Consider the following 20,121-nt stretch of genomic DNA (forward strand, 5'->3'; position numbering starts at 1 on the left):
AAACCCTAATCTTTTCCCGAGTCGCGTGTGAAGTGAGAGGGCAACTGTTGCCAACAAATCGTATTTGCCAAAACTGAATTTAGTGTGGCTAGATCCCAGTCAAGTGACATAATAACATGTGAGAAAGAAAAAAAAATTGGACGGGCCTCAATGCAAAATCTTACGAATATAACATCGACTGAGGCATAATCAAGCCTATGTAGGCCGGGGCGAACCCCCCATTTCGAAAAAAAATAATCAAGCCTATGTGGACTGAGATTTAACAAGACCGATCTTCTTTTCCCCAACCCAGAGGCAGGAATAAGAAGCGGCGAAACTGCCTCGTTTTATTAAATAAACCAGAGATAGTTCTCCAATTATTCAGAGGAAAGACATGTACGACCTGGCTGCGAACACAGGCTGAGAACCAGTGAGAGCCTGAGAAGATCCATTTGATGAGACCACCCATGGCGTCGGCATCAACATTGAGATATTTCTGACGCCAGTCATGGTTACGTTAACTGAAGATCCCCGAAGTGCACATGCGCGTGCCTGGAGACTGCAGCTCGTGCCAATTTGAGCAGATGGGATCGGCGACCCAGCCGATCTGCCCCCAATCCGAGCGAACAGTTTTGAGAGGCTAACAAACTTCCACAATGGATAATGCCGATATCCGAAAAGACCAAGCCTGGCCACGAATGCCCGCTCTCCCGGATATCCTCTCCATCTTTTCTTATCCTCACGTAACACGCCGAAAATAAATCACAACAAGATATACGTACCTTCTAAGTTTTCACAGCAGAGAGCATGTGAAAAATATTGTCAGAAAAATCTCTTTGACCAGCTATGATCAGGAACGTACACAACTCAAAAAAAATTCACAGGACACGAATCCTATTTTTTGCCATCATTCCGTGAACACCATATCTAGGTGCTGTAATTTAGCTATACCATAGTACTAGCTAGCTTCTATTTTTGCACCCCGCAAAAAAAAGAAGCTTATATTTTGCAGCGTAATATTCAGAATACAGACTGACGTTCAGTAACAGAAACGAGAATTCAGACTGACATACTGACTTCAGAGGGCGCTGTTTCACCGTAAACTGCATAAGGGCACCGGATAATTCCTTTCAGCTAGCTAGCTTCCAAGCAGCCGAAAATGACGCGCGTGCTTCAGATATCCCGGATCCCAGGGTCTTCTCCGTCTAGTGATCTTTTTCAGCTTCGTTGGACCCAGAGCTGGCCATTTTCATCCAGCCCTCTCTCTAGCTTGGCAATGGCCGCGAGGGCGTGTCCTGCTGCTTCTGGTTACCGTGTGTGCTGAAGCATCTGACGCGCTTGCGCCGAGCAGCAGGAGCTAGCCGTTCATGCTCTTCTTCCCTCCCCTTGGCATCTGAAGCAGTAAGAGCTCAAGTTCACAGAGGGCGTTCGTCCGATCTACAAAGCCCAGGTCTGGTGTTTTATGATGGTTCGCCTTTGTGCCAGCTTAAGTTTCAAGTCGTTCTCCATCTTTGCCGTCTTATGCATGCAGACATGCAGAGCTTAGTGTCGCCTGCGACTGTAATTAGTACTGCTTCTTTCTCTTCTGCCCTGGATGAAACCGAAGCAGATTCTCTTCTCCTCGTTATCGTTTTGGCTTTTGGCTAGTAGACCATCGATGATCGATGATCGATCGTTGTAGTTCTGCTCTTTGTTTTGATCCATCACTTCTCCTGCCTTCATGTTTTGCCTGCATGCAGGTTTATTACTCTGATAGTAAGATCTTAACGCCGCCGATCATGCTGAACACACCACCTGTGATGAGTGTGTGACCTATTTTAATTTGAACTAGTCCATTTTGTGAGAAATTGTTCACACGCAGAAATATGCATGTGCACGATAAGCAAGAGATAAGTAGGCCCCCTTGTTTGCACTTCGCCGCCTATATATGGCTAGTCTCGATTCCTCATCTCTCTTGATCCGCCACATCCTGGATCTAGATAGTACCAAACTTTGTAAATTATAATGAAGATTATCCACACCTCGTCCTCTCTACTGCATATACCCTCGATCTGATGGTTCTCGCCATTCTTTGACATGTTGATCGATCTCTTTGCAAGCGTCGCATCATCTAAGCTTTGCAAGTATATATTTTGAACTAGGTAGCCGTTGTTACTTACGGGATGGTGCACAGATCATTCATTTCTAACACGTAATGAACCATCTTGATTTTCTCCATGCAGCTGTACATCGCCTTAGCTAGCTTGCAGATCGCAAGCTAGATAGTAATGGAGAACCACCAGCTGCCCTACACCACCCAGCCGCCGGCAACGGGCGCGGCCGGAGGAGCCCCGGTGCCTGGCGTGCCTGGGCCACCGCCGGTGCCACACCACCACCTGCTCCAGCAGCAGCAGGCCCAGCTGCAGGCGTTCTGGGCGTACCAGCGGCAGGAGGCGGAGCGCGCATCGGCGTCCGACTTCAAGAACCACCAGCTGCCGCTGGCTCGGATCAAGAAGATCATGAAGGCCGACGAAGACGTGCGCATGATCTCCGCGGAGGCGCCCGTGCTCTTCGCCAAGGCCTGCGAGCTCTTCATCCTCGAGCTCACCATCCGCTCCTGGCTGCACGCCGAGGAGAACAAGCGCCGCACACTGCAGCGCAACGACGTCGCCGCTGCCATCGCGCGCACCGACGTCTTCGACTTCCTCGTCGACATTGTGCCCCGCGAGGAGGCCAAGGAGGAGCCCGGCAGCGCAGCCCTCGGGTTTGCCGCCGGAGGGGTTGGTGCGGCCGGTGGGGGCCCAGCCGCCGGGCTGCCGTACTACTATCCGCCGATGGGGCAGCCGGCGGCACCTATGATGCCGGCCTGGCATGTTCCGGCGTGGGAACCGGCGTGGCAGCAAGGCGGGGCGGACGTGGACCAGGGTGCCGGGAGCTTCGGCGAGGAAGGGCAAGGGTTCACGGGCGGCCATGGTGGCTCAGCTGGCTTCCCTCCTGGACCTCTAAGCTCCGAGTGATCGATGCCAGAGCTGTATGCGCGCATTGGATACTCAATGCTGTTTACCACGGCGCGCAATGTAACTGTAATTGTGTGAGTATATGGCATGTCTTGCGTTAGTTAAGGACTAACAACAAGCAGTTATTTATCCATTTGAAAAAAAAAAACAAGCAGAAAACTACCATGAGTTTGAATCCAGACATGCAGGATATGCATCATCCGTATGCGGCCAAATTTCATGTTTTGACCTTTTTAGGTCGCTTGAGCAAGATCTAACCTTGGCCTACCGCTATGGGCCCTGGCGGTAGGGTTGAACAAGCTACCGCCGTGGCCACCGGCATTAGGGCGGCAGCCCCCGTCAACCCGCCGTTTGTGGGATCCAACAACCCTACCGCCAAGGCTTAAGACGGTAGCATGGCTAAAGCTACTGCCGACGGACACGGCGGTGAGGTATGGCGCGCCTTGTCTTCGTCAATCCATTCTGTGACAGAAACGCACAGATTTGTGTGGTAGGTTCACACATCCTACCGCCACACCCGACAGCGGTCGGGTGTGCCTGGCGCAGCTTGCGTTCTGTGACTGAAAAGGGAAAGTTCTGTGCGGTAGGATTTCAAATCCTACCGCCAGGGTGCCTGGTGGTAAGCTGTGAAATACTACCGCCGTGGTACCTGGCGGTAGGGTCCCCACCCACTTTTTTAAACAAGAACTTGACTATTTCAATTACAACTATGAAAATAGTGTTTGCATATGACAGATAAACACACTGCAACAAAATAGTGTCTGCATATGAAAATATGATGACCTCACACAATATATATAGCAAATTACATCCAATAAGTTCAAATATCAAATAGTTTCAACATAGTAAAATAGGTAGCAATAACACAAAACCGAGTACACTAGTAGATAAAGGGGCTTTTGTCCCGGTTGGTAAGGCCCTTTAGGGCATCTCCAGCCGTTGGCCCCCCAGGAGGGGCAAAAAATCGCCCCCTGGGGGCGCACCGGCGCTAAACCGCGCACTGGGGGCGTGTTGCCCCCCAGTCTCGGCGCCCACGGGTAGTCAAAAAGTCCAAAACGACTCAATTTTAACACAAACAGCGGCGAGTTCAAACTTAAACTTAAACATATTTCGTCCAAACTTAAACATATTTTACAAAAAAGAAAGAAACTACCGCGGGCTACCCCCGCCGTCTCCCTCGCCGCCCGCCTCGTCGCACGCCCACGCGGTTCTACATGCCGAGGAGGCTGTAGAACCGCGTGTAGTCACCGCCGTCGCCGTCGTCGTCGTCGCCGCCCCCACCTACGCCTCCGCCGTCCCTGCTGCATCCCTCCCCCGGTTGGCGCGGCGGGTTGGACGGTCCGGGGGCGGCGTCGTCGTTGTCATCATCGCTGTCGAGGACCACGACGCCGTGCTCGTCCTCGCGCCCACGCTTGCGGGCGGCGATCTCCTCCAGGGCCCGGCACTGCCGGACCGTCTCGTCGCGGAGGTAGTCCTCCCGCGCCCACCGCATGGCGTCCTCGTCGGAGAAGCCGCGCCGGGCTATCTCCTCGTACTCCGCGGGGAGGCCCGGCTCCGGCTTGGGCTCGACGAGGACGAAGCGGCCAGTGGGTGGTGGGGCGTTGGCGCCGATGCGAACGCGGAACTGCGGGTGCGTGCACTGACCGGCGTACCCTGGGGCTCCGGCTTGACGGGGCGGAGGCAGGGCGAGCCGCCGGACGAGGAGGAGGACCCCCCGGTCTCCATGCGCCTCGGGGTCCAAGAGCTTCCCCGGCGGCGTGAGAACTAAGGGGGATCGGGGTACTCGAGGCGCGGCGTGTTGCCGCCCTCGATGTACTCGAGGACAGCCTCCAACGTGCGCCCGGGCACGCCCCACCACCGACGCCGGCCGGCGGCGTTGAGCCTGCCGGAGGGCACGACGCCGTTGGTGGCCTCGAGCTGCTGGGCGTGACGGCGGCGGAAGTACGGTTCCCAGAGCGGGCTGTCGGGGACGTACCTTGGCCCCTCCCTCGCCGCACGCGGCAGGTTCGAGCGGATGCGTGCGATCTCCACACGCCGCGCCGCGCCGGTGGGTACCGGGGGCACCGGCACGCCGCCCGCGCTGATCCTCCACGCCCCCGGCACCCGCATGTCCGGCGGGACCGGGTACTCGGCCTCGTAAAGGAGGCGAGCCTCGTCTTCATGAAGATGGCGGCGGCCGAAGCCGTTCGCCGCCGCGCCGTCGCCTGGGAAGCGCTCGGCCATGGGCGTGAACTGGAGACGGCGAAAGAAAGGAGAGGAGAGGGAGGAACGACGACGGCGGGAGAGTGTGCGAGCCGACGAGTGCGTCGGGCGCGGCATATATAGGCCGAGGCGCCGCCCACGCGCGTGCCACCGTGTGTACGCGTGGCGGGCGAGGGAGGGCGAGGGACGCGCGTCGTCCGGTCTTCACTGCGCCGCCCGTGAGGCATCAATGGCGCAGGCTGACCGGCGCGGCAGCGCGCGGCAGCTTTGGCATTGATTTGCCGCGGGAAACGAGGCGATGCGGACGACGAAGAGTCAAGAGAGCCGTGTCACTGACGCGGCGGGCCCGTGGCTTTTTCGCGCCAAAACAGTTCGCCCGGCGCCCCCGGGCGCCCCAGCGCGCCGGTTTCAAAATATAATGTGTATTATATTTTTTAAGTCAAACTTCATAATTTTTACCAAATATATATAGAAATTTAACAACATCTTGAATACCAAAGCAAATAACATTTGATTCATTATATAATATGTTTTAGTATGATATGTATTTTGTATTGTATATGTACATATACTCATTCTGTTTCAAAATACTTGGCATGGTTTTAGTTCAAATTTGACTTGTCGTGGTTCTAGTTCAGCATTGAACTAAAAACATGACAAATATTTTGGAATGGAGGGAGTATAATTTTATTTGTAAACTTGGTCAAAGTTTGTAAACTCCCGCAAATTTTTTTGTAAAATTTGAGTTTTGCAAAGGCCAATATGCATTACATTGGGACGGAGTGAGTGTGGTATATAATTTATACTTTGTTCTCCCTTTGGCCTGTGGTATATATACTACATATAATTTATTATCTTTGAATACTTTATTATTACCACTAATCCTACATTATGTCTAAATAGTTTATTCCCACTAACTCAATTCTATTAACATGCGACTATGCCAACTCACAATGCCATCATGCATGAAAGAAAGACTTGTCTTAGCATGCATCATGCATTGCACTAATATTCAAAGATGAGAAATTATATGTACTTTAGTTTCAGTTTTCATATAATTGTTAATCCAAATACTAAAGTTTCATACTGTCAAATCTCATAGAAATAATTGCATCGAATTCTTGCAGCAAACCAAGGGGTATCATCTCTACTACATATAAAAGTATACAGATCAAGCATACAAGACAAAGATTCCTGGCTCCAATGGTGTTACTGAGGTCCCACTGTGGCATCGAGCTTCGCCCACAGGGTGCCGTCGGGGAGTGTAAGAGGAAGACAACTCATATTTTCCCAAGGACTGATGTGTAATTCTTAATTTCTATAAGGACATCTTTTCAAGGGTTGATTTACTTTAATATATGACCTTTGGCATTTTCACAAATAAAAACATAAAAAAATAACATTACTGTATTTTTATTACAATGCCATCTTTATGTATAGTACTCCAAGTTATTATTTTTATTATTTCTAAATGTATCACAAGTAAAAGTTATAGTCAAAGTTATGCCTTGCAAATTGTTTAAAGTAAAACATGTCTTATATTTCTGGATGGAGACAATAGAAAATTTTATGTCTTTGGGATGCTTAATCACTTTCATTTTCATGTATTTTTGCTCCTCTGCCACCTAGAACGGGAATAAAAAACAATTATCTTGCAAACAAAATATGCTTTGTTAGAGTTATGAAAGGGCATTTCCCTCTCTAAGTGATTTTGGTGTTGTTGACAATGCATTTTACGGACTAACCGTGTGCTTAAGTTACACGTGCATATTCGAAAGTGGCACGAGATGGTTAAGTTCCCCCTGGGAAAGAAAAAGAAAGAGGACGGTGTTTTTGGCGGTTTTACTTTCTTTGAGTCGTAGGAAAATCGTACTATTAAGAGGGGATCCATGTTGGAAGGTATGGGTGAAATCAAATCATGTACACAAAATATTATTTGCACCCATGCTACCTTACCACTTTTTCTAGGAAGATTCAAATTCAGCCTATGTTTGGTTTACTAGGTAGTACCATAGTGGTAGGCGGTTGTACTATTAAGAGTACTTCTGCTGTCTGCTCCAGGCGGGTAGTATCATGTACTAGGCCGGTAGCACCTCTCCCCTACTAGATCGACACTAGCGGAGCAAGTGTCGGACCTACTATTGTAGAGACGTCATTCTGTTTTGGTAGCGGCAATGCCACAGAAGTACCGGCTATTGTATTTTAGCTGGTACTACCGGTGTCCAAAGCGGTAGTACTGCTTGGACATGTCTACTGCAGCTCTACCAGTAGACTGGCAGTACCATCCCCTTGACCGGAAGTACCGCTTGCTTGTGGAGCAGAACTACCGGTCCTAGTACCAGATGAACTACCGCAGAGGGGTTATTCCTCTCTGTTTTGCACACGGTGCTAGGGCGACACTACTACGGCACTACCGTCTATTTATTTTAGCCAGTACTACCAGGATCCTAAGTGGTACTACTAGTTAAACCTTCATAGTGTTGTCTGAAGGTACCAGCGGTAGTACCTTCTTCGGAGCGGTAGTACCGTTTAGTGCAAAAAACTATATAACAATTGGATTTGGAGAAGACTATAAAAATACGATCGTCTTTCCCAAGTCGACCCACCTCTTTGCTCTCTCTCTCTCTCTCTCCTTGTTTGTTACCCAAAGCTCTTTATATATCTTGCTCGATTTCCCTCCCTAGCAACTCAAACTTGTTGATCTTCTAGGATTTGAAGGAGACGACCTAAATCTACACGTCCACCAAAGGGCGTGAGGAGAATAAGGTGAGCTATTATGGTGCTCGGTGAGCATCGTTCCACTGTACCTTTCCAATGGGGATGTACGTCCCCCAAAGGAGGGAACTTCGTGAACTACATCATCATCCCCACTTGCAGTTTATTCTTTACTTCACTTACTTGTTGCAAGCTTACTTTAAGTGTTAATCTTTCTAACTTGTTATTCTTGAGCTTGGCATGTAGGTTGTCCATCTAGTTGGATATCTAGATAACCTATATTCATGTTGTATCCCTTCAAATTGAAAAAGAAGTTAAAAATTGTTAATCGCCTAGTCAACCCCCCGCCCTTCTAGTCGACCATACTGATCCTTTCAAGATATAACAAAACTAATTTGTATCACGTGATGATCATCTAGACAAGCGTGATATTATAGAGGGTTTTGTTTTAGCTTGGAGGCAGATTACTGAGGGTATCGGTAGTTAACGTAGTCACAAAAAGTGTTATTTCACTATGAACTAGCCCACCATGTGTCCAACTAAATGAGATTCTTTCTTGATGGGCTTATCTTTCTAACCTTGTCTTTTATTACTTCTCTCTTTCTTTGATTTGACCATGAATATTGTCTACGACCTACATTGACTTGGTCTTGCTCGTCCTTTCGCCATGTGGATTGTTATGTAGGATTATGACAGACCCTTGGTGAATTCTTTTAGGAGTATGACCTTTTGTTCATAATATCGACCAACTATTATTCTCTCATGAACAACGGCCTTGCAACTTCTATGCTAGTGTTGGGAAATGTTGCATGGAACTACGCACACGCAATGATCTAAACATGGAGATGCATAGCAACTAGGGGGAGAGTGTGTCTATGTACCCTCGTAGACCGTAAGCGGAACCGTTTCACAATGCGGTTGATGCAGTCAAACTTTCTTCGCGCTCCACCGATCGAGTGCCGAACGTACGGCACCTTCGAGTTCTGCACACGTTTAGCTCGGTGACGTCCCTCATCTTCTTGATCCAGCAAGATGTCGAGGTAGTAGATGAGTTCCGTCAGCAGAATGGCGTGGTGACAGTGATGGTGAAGTGATCCTCGCAGGGCTTCGCCTAAGCACCGTGAGAATATGACCAGGGGTGTAAACTGTGGAGGGGGCGCCGCACACGGCTAGGAAATTGTCTGTTGTGTGCTAGGAGCCCCCCTCCTCATATATATATATATATATATATATATATATATATATATATATATATAGGTGGGAGGAGGGAGGAGCAACCATAGGAGGCGCCCAAGTAGGAGGAATCTACTTGGAGTCCCTCCCAAGCCACGCGCCCCCTGCCATATATAACCGAGGGGGAAGGAAAGAGGGGGGAGAGGGAAGGAAGTAGGAATCCTAATCCACACTTTCCTTGCCCGCCTGTCTTTCCTTCTCCTCCTCATAGGGCTGGCCTCTATAGGGGTGCACCAGCCCCTTGTGGGCTGGTGTGTTCCTTCACATGGCCCATAAAGCCCATATCTTTGTTGGGGGTGCCCGAAACTCCTTTCCCGTGACCCGATAAGTACCCGGTACCGACTGAAACACTTCTGGTGTCCGAATACCATTGTCCTATATATCAATCTTTACCTCTCGACTATTTCTAAACTTCTCGTCATGTCCGTGATCTCATCCGGGACTCTGAACAAAATTCGATCACCAAATCATATAACTCATATAACACTACATCGTCAACGAACGCTAAGCGTCTAGACCCTACGGGTTCGATAACTATGTAGACATGACTGAGACACCTCTCCGGTCAAAAACCAATAGCGGAACCTGGATGCTCATATTGTCTCCTACAAATTCTACGAAGATCTTTATCGGTCGAACTGTGATGACAACATACATAATTCCCTTTGTCTATCGGTATGTTACTTGCCCGAGATTCGATCGTCGGTATCTTCCTACCTAGTTCAATCTCGTTACTGGGAAGTCTCTTTATTCGTTCCGTAATACATCACCTCGTGACCAACTCCTTAGTCGTTTGCTTGCAAGCTTATGAGGTGTATTACCGAGAGGGCCCAGAGATACCTCTCTGATACTAAGAGTGAGAAATCCTAATCTTGATATATGCCAACTCAACAGACACCTTCGGAGATACCTGTAGAGCATCTTTATAATCACCTAGTTACGTTGTGACGTTTGATAGCACATAAGGCATTCCTCCGGTATCCTGGAGTTGCATAATCTCATAGTTGAAGGAATATGTATTTGATATGAAGAAACAAATAGCAATAAGACTGAACAATCATTATGCTAAGCTAACGGATGGGTATTGTCGTGGTGGGCGCACAGCAGATGCCAAGGGATGGCTAAAGAGAGGAGGAGGCTCGAGGGCGCTGGTGGGCTCTAGAGGCGAGGTTGGCATGCGTGGGCGCGGGACGCTGGACATACCCAGGTTCGGGGCTCTCTGGAGAGATAATACCCCTAGTCCTGTCTAGTGTAGTTGGATGATCGATAGTACAATGTTTCTCCTGGAGCAGTATGGGGGAGGAAGGAAGTTGGCCAAGGCTTGGGCTTCTCCTTCTCTCCGGTGTTGCGGCTTTGGTGGCTAGTCCTATGCTTGCTTGTGTTTTCCTTGTGTCTCATACATATGCATATGCATGTCTCTCGTATCGTCCGCCCCTGTAGGCTTGGGTTCCTGGGGGGTTTTATAGATCAACCCACCCAGGGTTACAATGGTAATACGTTGAGTCGGTGGGTCCGTATTGTCGGTCTCCAGGATAACGGGATTGGTCCCGCTTGAGGGCTTGTGGTTCGCCGGGTTCCCCTAGGTGCGGGCCCCACGTGCCTAGGGGACTATGCGTTGTCTTGTCGATCGTCAGGGCGCGGCCGAGTCGAGTCGTGTACAGTGCTCTTCGTCAGGCTGCCGCTTGCTGTCGTCAGCGGTGAGGGCGGGAGCACTGTTGCCACGCCAGCCCTAGTCAACGGGTAGGTGAGGGGCACTGTTGCCACGCTCCGGCTGACCACAGGCATGGGTGGAAACACTGTTGTCTTGGTCAACGGTGGTTGAGGTCTCGTCCCATCATACGTCCTGGATGGGACGGGAGCTGACCCGTGGTTGGGTTGCCGTGGACGCCACGGGTGGGGTTGGCTTATTGGGGAAGCCTTGGTTGCGCCGGGTTGAGTTGTCTTGCGCCAGTCGCTGCGGTCGGGTCAACGTACCTTGCCGGGTCGGAGAGCTTGGCCGGGTTGTGGGCCTTGCCGGGTCGAGCAACCCAGCCAGGCGCATGCCGGTTCGCGGGGCGATGCAGGCCCCGCTGTTTTTGAAAAGGATTCGGGTTCCGTTGCCTTCCCCGGGTTCATCCCCCCGATAGTAGTCCCCGAAGCTGTGAAGGTCCGCCATCTTCGGATGAGTGGGCCTTCGCAGTTTCCCCCTTGAGCAAGGCAGATTCTGCAAGCGCCGGGTCCGGCAACACCCACTGTGTGCCGGTTTTGTCGAAAACCGAATCGCGGCATCCCGGCCGTGGCGGGAACCGAGGAGTCCGTCGAATCCTGAGGCAATCCCTTGGGCTTCGTGCAAGCGCCACGTGGCGCCCGGAAGTCGAAGGGGCCTGACAGGTCACGCGCGTGATGCAACCGATGCACTGTGGCGCCCGTTGCTCCAAGCAGAACTTCCTCCGCCGTCCATCTTCTTCTTCCTTCTTCTGTTCATGGCGCTGCCGTCGGGCTCCTGGATGGGCTCCAACATCACCATCGAGGACATCACGCAGCTTCGAGCTTGGCGGCGCCTGCCGCGGGAGACGGACGTCGGCATCCGCCTGCCGCGCGGCGAGCAGAGGTCCCGGCCCGAGGGGCAGGAGCGCGTGGTCTTCCTTACGCATTTCGAGCGCGGGTTTGGGCTGCCGGTGAGCACCTTCTTCCGCGCGTTCTTGGAGTTCTTCGGGCTCCAACCGCACCATCTTGGCGTCGGCGCCATCGTCCAGCTCTCCGGCTTCATGACCCTGTGCGAGGGGTACCTGTGGGTCGAGCCGACGGTCGACCTCTAGGCGCGCTTCTTCTCCTTGATGCAGCAGGCCCCGTCAGCCAGGGAGTTCGCCGACTGCGGTGCCGCCGTCATCTCGAAGCGGTCGGGGGCGGATTTCCCAAAGATCCCGCTGGAGGATTCTACCAAGAAGTGGCAGAACTCCTTTTTCTACGTCCGCAGCCTCGGCGCGGACCACATCAACCTCCCGCTCTTCGCCATCGCGCCGCCGCGGGCAAAGACGAACTGGGGCTACTCACTCCGGCGCCCATCGTAGGAAATCGTCAACCTCTGTGAGCGGGTGACGGTGATGAGGACACAGGAGGGGCTCACCAGCGCCGACCCCCTTGCCGCGTTCATCACTCGCCGGGTCCTTCCGCTTGAGAGGCGCTCCTGCCTCATCGGCGAAATGATCGGCCTTCAGGACCCCAACCGTATGGAGTCGACACGGCTGTTCGCGGAGCAGGTCACACGCGGTGTGAACGGCATCTCCAAGGCCAACCTTGGAGAGGACTGGCGATTCGGTAAGGCGCCGTACAGCCAGTCGAACCCGGCGCCGAAGGGTGAGTGTTTGGTCTTCCTACTTTGCTGCCGCGTATCTTCTCATTCGTCTCGATGCGACGCGGGAGATACTTCTGAACGCGATTCGGCATCCTTACGCCCGGGCCCCATCACAGGTGGCGCCAGAGGATCCCACGGCTCATGGCGGCGAGGAGGTGGACGAGTCTGACACCGGCGCTGGGTGTCGCGCGGGTAAGTTTTGAATCTTTCTTTCTTCATTTGCCTTGAATTGTTGATTATGTCGTCGTGCGGGCGATGCTGACGTCGGTTATTGGTGTAGCAGCATTGGGCGGGGGAGGCGGCGACGCGGGCGGAGCCGGGTCCTCACATGGGGCGGCGTCGATCCGCCCACATGGAAAAGACAGCGTCGCGCGTGACCCCGGGCCCCGAAACGCACGGCGGACCCGGCCGAGCCTGGGAAGCCGGCCAAGAAGAAGTGCGGTGGCGGGCATGGGAGGCCAATCCTGGTCCCGGTCTTGACGGGGTGAGCTTCATTTCCTGTTTGCGCCTGGATTTTTTTGAGCCAGTCTTGTCTGTTTTTTGCTTATTCTGCCTTCTTCTTCAGGTCGCCAATCGCGCTGGCGAGGGCGGCGACGGAGGCCGCGGCCGCTGAAGGTGCCGCGTTCCGCAGGAGCGGGTCTGATCTCGCTGTCCTGGCCGAGGAGGAGGGACAGGGCGACTCGGACCTCGGCCTGGACCTGAATGATGCCGAAGCCTTGTCCTGGCGGGACAGGAACCGGGCTGAGGCGGAGCTGGAGGCAGCGTCGGTCCAAGCTTGGACACCCGCAGCGGCGGCATGGGCGCGAGCCGGCGCGGAGCCGGCCTGGCGCGAGATGCCGGAGGGCATGGTGGTGGCGGCGACGATCTTTGAGCCGTCGTTGGCAAGGGAGCGTGGTCGTGGAGGCCGGGCTGAGGTGGTCATCCTCGACCAGGAGGTCGTGGAGGTGGGGGCGACACCCCGCCGCGGGCCGACATGGTCGTGTGCGTGGGGACCGATGGTGGTGGAGGCGGCGGCGTCTTGGAGGAGGCACTGCGGGCGGCGGCGCCGGAGGCGCCGCCGGCTATGGTGGAGGCACCATGGGCGGCGGTGATGGAGGTGGCGACGCAGGGCGTCCCGATGTCTGGGTCGTCGTTGGCGCCGGAAGGGGCGTCGGAGGAGGTGTTGGCCGCATCACAAGCGGCCAGCGGGGGGCACGCCTTGGTGCCCCGGCAGGGAGGGCGCCGAGCTGCCGTGCCCAGAGCGGGGGTGCCGCTGTCTTCGGGCCTCAGACCCAGGAGGAGGTGGCGCTAGATGTCGTTAGCCGCCACCTGCGAGGCCGGACAGAGCGGCTTGAGGCCTTCGCCCAGGCCGAGGTGGAGCGGACATGCGACATGGAGCACGCCGTGCTGGTAAGTCTTCTTTCTTTTGTTTCCTTGAAATTTTCCTTTATGGGGGCGCGCCAGCGCACCCACTGGGTGTAGCCCCCGAGGTTCGGGTCAACTACGTAGTAGTTGGGTCGAATCTTTAGATCGTCGGCCTTGTTCTGACTTCTGTCTTTTTTCAGCATCTTGACGCCTTCCGGGTTGCCACTTTCAACCGTCTCCTGGGCAAGCACTGGGAGCTCAAGGAGCAACTTGCTGCCAAGGAGGAGGAACTTTGCGTCGCCGTAGGTACTTTTGTGCTCTTTTCTAGCGGGGGCGCGCTAGCGCACCCACTGGGTGTAGCCCCCAAGATTCGGGCCAACTGTGTAACAGTTGGGCCAAATCTTAAGTCTTGTCTTTTTCTTCTGCTGAATCCTTCTTTTTTACAGCCGAGGTGTTGTCTTGGCGGACTCGGTTGCTCCAGGCCGGTCATCATTATGACCGGCTTGTTGCCGATACCGGCCGTCTTGGCGTTGAGGCAGCGCAAGCGAGGGCGGAGGCGGCCGCGGCCCGACGATCTCTTGATGAGGCTGACCTGTCGGATTTTGGGTTCCGGCAGACCTTTAAGGTTCAAACTCTGGGGTGCGCGCGGAGATCACTCCCCCTACCAGCTCACATCTCGTCGCCTCACAAAGGATCTAGGATACACGAAGAACAACACAAGGGACGCAAGGTTTATACTGGTTCAGGCCACCATGGTGGTGTAATACCCTACTCCAGTGTGTACTGTGTGGATTGCCTCAGGGGCTGATGATGAACAATACAAGGGAAGAACAGCCTCGCAAGGGATATTCTTGCGTTGGTGGTTCTGGATAAGGTTCTACTGGTCGATCCCCTGCCTTGAGAGTGGCTAGTCCTATTTATAGAGAGAGGCCCTGGTCCTCTTCCCAAATATTGAGCGGGAAGGGCGCCAACAATTGGCCATTTTGAAGGGGAACATCTAGTACACTTATCCTGACTAAAGTTGGTCCTCCCCTGCCAAAGGCTCTGACGATGACGCCTTCCTGGGCTCCACGATGACCTCCATCATGCCGTTCTAGTGGTCTTGGTCTTGTTGCACCGAAATGGTAACCTTTGCCTGATGCCTTGGCATGTGCTTGCCCCCTTTGCACCAAAGGGGAAACAAGGACACTGCCCAAGCCGGCGCCCACCTGGCGCCCGCCTGGCTTCGGTCGTCATGGCTTGTGTCACGGGCACCTCATGAGGTACCCCACCTTGATCTCTCCGCCTCCTCGTGAGCCAGCCTGATGAGGTTGTGCCTGAGGAAGCTTCCTGTCGTCCGCCCCGCGAGGCTTGGCCCCTCGCGAGGGTCTTGAGCTTGTGTTTGACGAAGATGGGCCGTACTGGGCCGCTCCTTGAGCCACACCACAGGCTGCAGGCAGGCAAGTCTGGGTACCCCCATTCCCAGAACACCGACAGTGGCCCCCGGGCCCAAGGCACGCCCGGACTTGGCTTAGCAGAGAAGCGAAGGGGCAAGTGCAAAGCGCCGCGGGCCCCAACAGCCTGCGGCCTTGGGCGACGCATGGCAGTTGATTGGACGTGGGCATCCCCGCTTCCCCACGCCCCTCATTACGCGCCCGGCTTGGCAGACCCGTGGTTGCACACAGTCATTCCCCTTTTCGCCGTTCGCGCGTCTCCTGTTCTTCTTCCCCTTGAGCTCCAGCCTCTGCTTCCAATCCAACCTCGAATTCTTCCCCCTTCCCATCACCATGGCGCCGACGAAGAAGGAGAGGGGGAAGAAGCCCGCGCCTTCTTGCTGCTCGCCGCCGTCGGCGGCTCCTGCCATCGATCGGTCGATCATACTTAATCTAGAAGCCTTGGGCAAGGTTAGCTCTGCCCTCGCCACCATCTTTAATGAGTGCCGGAGGATGACGGTCTGGCCTGCATCTCACTCCTCCTTTGACAGAGTAGTTACCGAGGTCCGATTCTTCACCGATGCCCTGTGGGCGGGTCTGGTTCCCCCCTTTTCCGATTTCTTCAATGCTGTACTTTCCCATTATCAGATCCACATGATGCACTTGGGTCCCGAATCATTACTCTCCTTGCTGTTTTCGCCTTTGTTTGTGAGGCGATTATGGGCATTCCTCCTTCAGTTGCCCTGTTGTGCCATTTCTTCTCTTTGCACCTTAGCGACCCCACTCAATGCTCGGGGTGCGTGAGCTTCCTTGCTGCGCCTGAGGCAGCTGCCTCGGGGGTCGATTTCAACCTTCCTCCTCCCGTGTCTGGGTTCCGAGAGCGATGGCTGTATGTGGATGTCGGAGTGCCCAACCCCCTGCTCTCGGAGCGAACCTTGCCCGTTGTCCCCAACTCAGGCTGGGGCCATGAGATGCTCACGAGCCCCCGGCTCGCCTTCGTCTGGCGTCGCTTCGGGAACTTGAGGGCGCTCGACGTGACGGTGCCCAAGGTGGTGAAGGAGTTCCTTCAGCACTGCATTGCTCCTCTCCAGCGTCACTCCCATTGGATGTGGGCTTTTGCGGGGCATGAAGACCGCATGAGGCTCCAGGAGGAAGACCTGGCGCCCGAAGTGCTGAGGAAGGTCCTTATGATCCTGACTGGCGATCCTTCCCCAGGCAGCCTTCGGCAAGGGGCTGCCCTATTGTATATTTGCTCGGGCAGGGCCAACTTTGTGAAGCAGATGCCCATCTTTGACGAGTGGGGAATGCGTCCGGCTGGCCTCACGGGGCCCCGCGAGAATCCCGTCGTTGTGATTGCCCTTCCGGGCGCCCCAAGTGGCTCCACCTTAGGTGATGAAGCAGGGAGACGGGAACCGCCGGGAGCCGAAGGGGGTGATGTCGAGAGGCTGACGCCGCGCAGAGCCCCAGAGGCGGCATCTCCCGAAGCCTGTCCTGGGGCAGCGGCAGGCGAGGAGTCGCGGCCTTCAGCTCCTGAGGCTGGGGCTTCTAAGGCCCCGGCCGTGGCTCACGAGGCGGCGCCTGGTGGCGTCCTCCAGGCTGATTCCCCTTGCGCTGACCACCCTGATGCCTCCTCCATGCCGCAGGCGGACCCTTGCGCCGAGCTCCTAGGCCGCTTTTGCATAGACTTCGAGGCTCTTCGAAAGAGAAAGGAAGCCTCGGGTGGTGATGATTACCCCTGCCGCCTATTGAAGCGCAGAAAGTACTTTGCCATTGACGAGTAAGTCTTCTCCCTTCTTGGTCCCTTACTTTCCCATTGCTTCAACTGACCATTGCCTTGCAGGGCCCTTCCCGCCGAGTTCATGGAGGCGGTTGAGGAGTCATCCCCTCAAGCTTCGCCCTCTCCACCGATTTTGAGCGCCCCGAGCTCGAGTCCCGCTCTTGCCGTGGGGTTGGTCGGAGAAGTGAGCCGTCCAGCAGAGCATCTTGACCCTGCGCGCCTCATGCCCCTCCTTCGCGAGCTCTCCTGGGGCACAGCCAGCCTGCCCAGAGCCCCTCCTTTGGTCATGGACGGCGACTGGCTGAGGTTGATCTTGGATTCTTCCTTGGGGGACAAACCAGCTCCAGGCCAGGTTTTTGGCGGGGCATGCCCGGCCATCATGAGGGCGCCAGCCCCCAGCCCCATGCCCGGAGGGGGCGTGCCAGTTCATGGCCCTCCGCATGCGCCAGGGGTGGAGGACGACGCGGAAGACGTGCTCGGGTGCGCTCGGGAGCGCCGTGCCCCTCGCCAAGAGTTTCTTCAGAGGGCGGCTGATGCAGTGAGCCAGCTTGGCGCGGAGCTTGCCGGTGAGGACGCGCGCCTTGAGGCCGAGGGCCTGTGACTTGTTGAGGAGAGGCGCAAGCTGAAGGTAGCCGTCGCCACTGCGCGTCATCAGCGTGACCTTGACAACGCGAAGGCCGAGGCATCGCTGGCGGCTTTGCGGGAGGCCTGCTCCCAAGCCGTCGAGGAGGCTCAGGAGGCAGACCGACGACGCAAGGCTGCAGAGGAGCACGCGTGGGAGATCTAGGCCTGGAGCAACTCCCTAGAACAGCAAGTGGAGCTGCGTCAGGCAGCCCTTGTGTCGCTGAAGGGGGCTTCCGTCGACCAGGCGGAGCTCCAGAGGCATGAGGAGGCGCTGGCGCTGGAGGCCGCTGAGCGCACCCTTGACCTCGAGCGGTTGGAGATGAGGGAGCGCCTGGTGACTCAGGCGGAGGATGTTGTCGACGCGTGGGAAGCCCGAGTCCAAGAGGAGGTTGACCGTCGCGTGGCGGAGGCTCGCTCGAATCTTGAACGCGAGTACGGAGAAAGGTTGGAGCTGATAAGGGTCAAAGCGGAGGGCAGGACCGCCGCCCATAAGGCCAAGCTGGATGAAGTGACGCGGCGTGCGGACGCCTCCGGGGCTGCCCTTGTCGTAGCGCAAGCGGAGCTGGCTTCCTCCCACGCCGAGGTGCTCCTTCTTCATTAGAGGGTTCATGAGGCTGAGGCCGTTGCACGGCAGAACGAGGACGAGATACGTCAGCGGCAGACCTTGGAGCACATGCATGGCCCCATGCTCCGTGCGCTCCGGGAAAGGGCTAACGCGGCCTAGGGCAACATCTGTGAGGCGGCCGTTGGGGAGCCCCGTGTGATTAACTTTGCTGGCAACCTTCGGTTCTTCACTGACGTGGTAACGCAACTGGAGACTCGGTCGGGCAGGGCCGATAGGCTTGTGGAGGAGAGGAACCGTGCTCTGCTCAGACGTGCTTTCTCTCGCATCTTCAGTTATCTTCACGACAGGGACCCCCACTTTGATTTCGACGCTGCCATCGCACCAGTACCCGTGGCTATCCGGGGCGATCTGGCGCATTGGGTGGAAGACAATGTGGACACCCTTGTTAGGGCCTTCACCACTGATGACGATGGCGTGGTCGTGGCTGCCGATGAAGGCGGCATGGTGAATGATCTGGACGCTGATAACGGCGACGGCGTGGGTGATGGTGAGGCCAGCAACGCCAGTGTTGACTCTGGAGGTGCCCTGAAGACGCATTGGGAGATTTATCTGATTGACCGCGCATCTCCTCTGCTATTTACCCTACGCGAAAACAGTTGGGCTTGTCCCTGAAGATTGTAAGAGCATTTTGGGAGGGGGAGCCCCTCGTGTAAAGGTTTGCGGTCGGCATGTAACACCCCGGATGTAACTTTCCATCTTTGTAACTCCAACTCTTGCCATTTCCGGATATGTGATATGATATTTCCTTCGTGGTTGGGTTTTTGTCTCTCGTTTTGCATTTGTGCTTGGTTTCATCTTGCATTCTCATCCTCATCATGTGCATGGTGTGATTTCATACATTTTATGTCGTTGTATGTTCCATGCATGAATCTTGCATCATCACCAATTCTCCTTCCTTTCCTTTCTTTCATTTTGCAAGTGCACCTTTTACCTTCTCCTTTAATGTTCATCTTCTACCTATAAATCTTGTAACTTGTCTAAAACCTCTCTACCAAATCTCATGCATTTTGGAGTTCTTTTGGTTAGGTTCAAAAATGCCTCAAGTTTGAATTATATTCAAACTTGTTTTATTTTTCTACCTCTAAAAATGCCCAAACCAATTTATTCAAATAGTTCATAATTCCAGGACCCCAGACATATTTTTATATCTCCCCAACACCTCTTTTAGCTCTCTGTGCTTTCTTGTTATTTTCTGGTTGAAGAAAAGAGAATAGCAGTAGCAGAGCAGCCCAGCAGCAGCACCCCCCTAGGCCCGCCTTCGAGCGCACCAGCACCTGCAGCCCAACTCGAGTAGCAGCAGCAGCCCATCCAGCCCGCTAGCGGCAGGAGCGTCGTCTCCCCTGTACGGCAGCTCATCCAGACGCGCCACATCGACGAGCTCGTTGATTTGAAGGCCGTCCGGCGCCCCTAGCCCATATATATGGTGTCCTAGACCTAGCCCTAGTTCCCCTGGTCCACTTCCATCCCTCTCTTTCCCTCGCCGCCTCCAGGTAGGTCTCCACGGGCCTCGTCGTCGCCCTGCCCGCCATGAACCGACCGAGCTTCAGCTCGAGCTCGGGATAGCCGTCGCCGACGTGCACTCCGGCCACCTCCGCCTCGCCAACATCGTCCGTCTTCCTCCACGACGTCGACTATGTCCCCGTCGTCCTCTTCCTTGCCTAGGATCGTCATGTCCGGCTACCTCCCCATCGTAATCTTCCTCCCTTGCTTCGCGGACAGTAGCCCCACCAAGTTCAGAGGTCCCTCGCCTTGTCTCCGGCTCGTGTCCGTCGATCCCATCTTGCCCTAGGGTGAGTTGGGCAATGCTCCTCCCTCTTCCATCCATCCCATGGCATGTAGGCACCCGTAGGACTTGCCTGATCCGTGTCTTTGCCGCGCCC

General features: G+C 54.7%; 1 protein-coding gene across 1 annotated transcript; it reads left to right on the top strand.

The window, feature by feature from the left end:
• Positions 1–1,181: 1,181 nt before the first annotated feature.
• Positions 1,182–3,154, top strand: LOC119290980 (nuclear transcription factor Y subunit C-2-like). Its single transcript, XM_037569664.1, has 2 exons — positions 1,182–1,429; positions 2,202–3,154. Exon 2 carries the CDS (start codon positions 2,247–2,249, stop codon positions 2,973–2,975), a length of 729 nt encoding a protein of 242 aa, XP_037425561.1. The 5' UTR covers positions 1,182–1,429; positions 2,202–2,246; the 3' UTR covers positions 2,976–3,154.
• The last annotated feature ends 16,967 nt before the right edge of the window (positions 3,155–20,121 follow it).

The sequence above is a fragment of the Triticum dicoccoides genome, chromosome 4B (assembly GCF_002162155.2).
Source record: "Triticum dicoccoides isolate Atlit2015 ecotype Zavitan chromosome 4B, WEW_v2.0, whole genome shotgun sequence".
NCBI classification, from domain to species: domain Eukaryota; kingdom Viridiplantae; phylum Streptophyta; class Magnoliopsida; order Poales; family Poaceae; genus Triticum; species Triticum dicoccoides.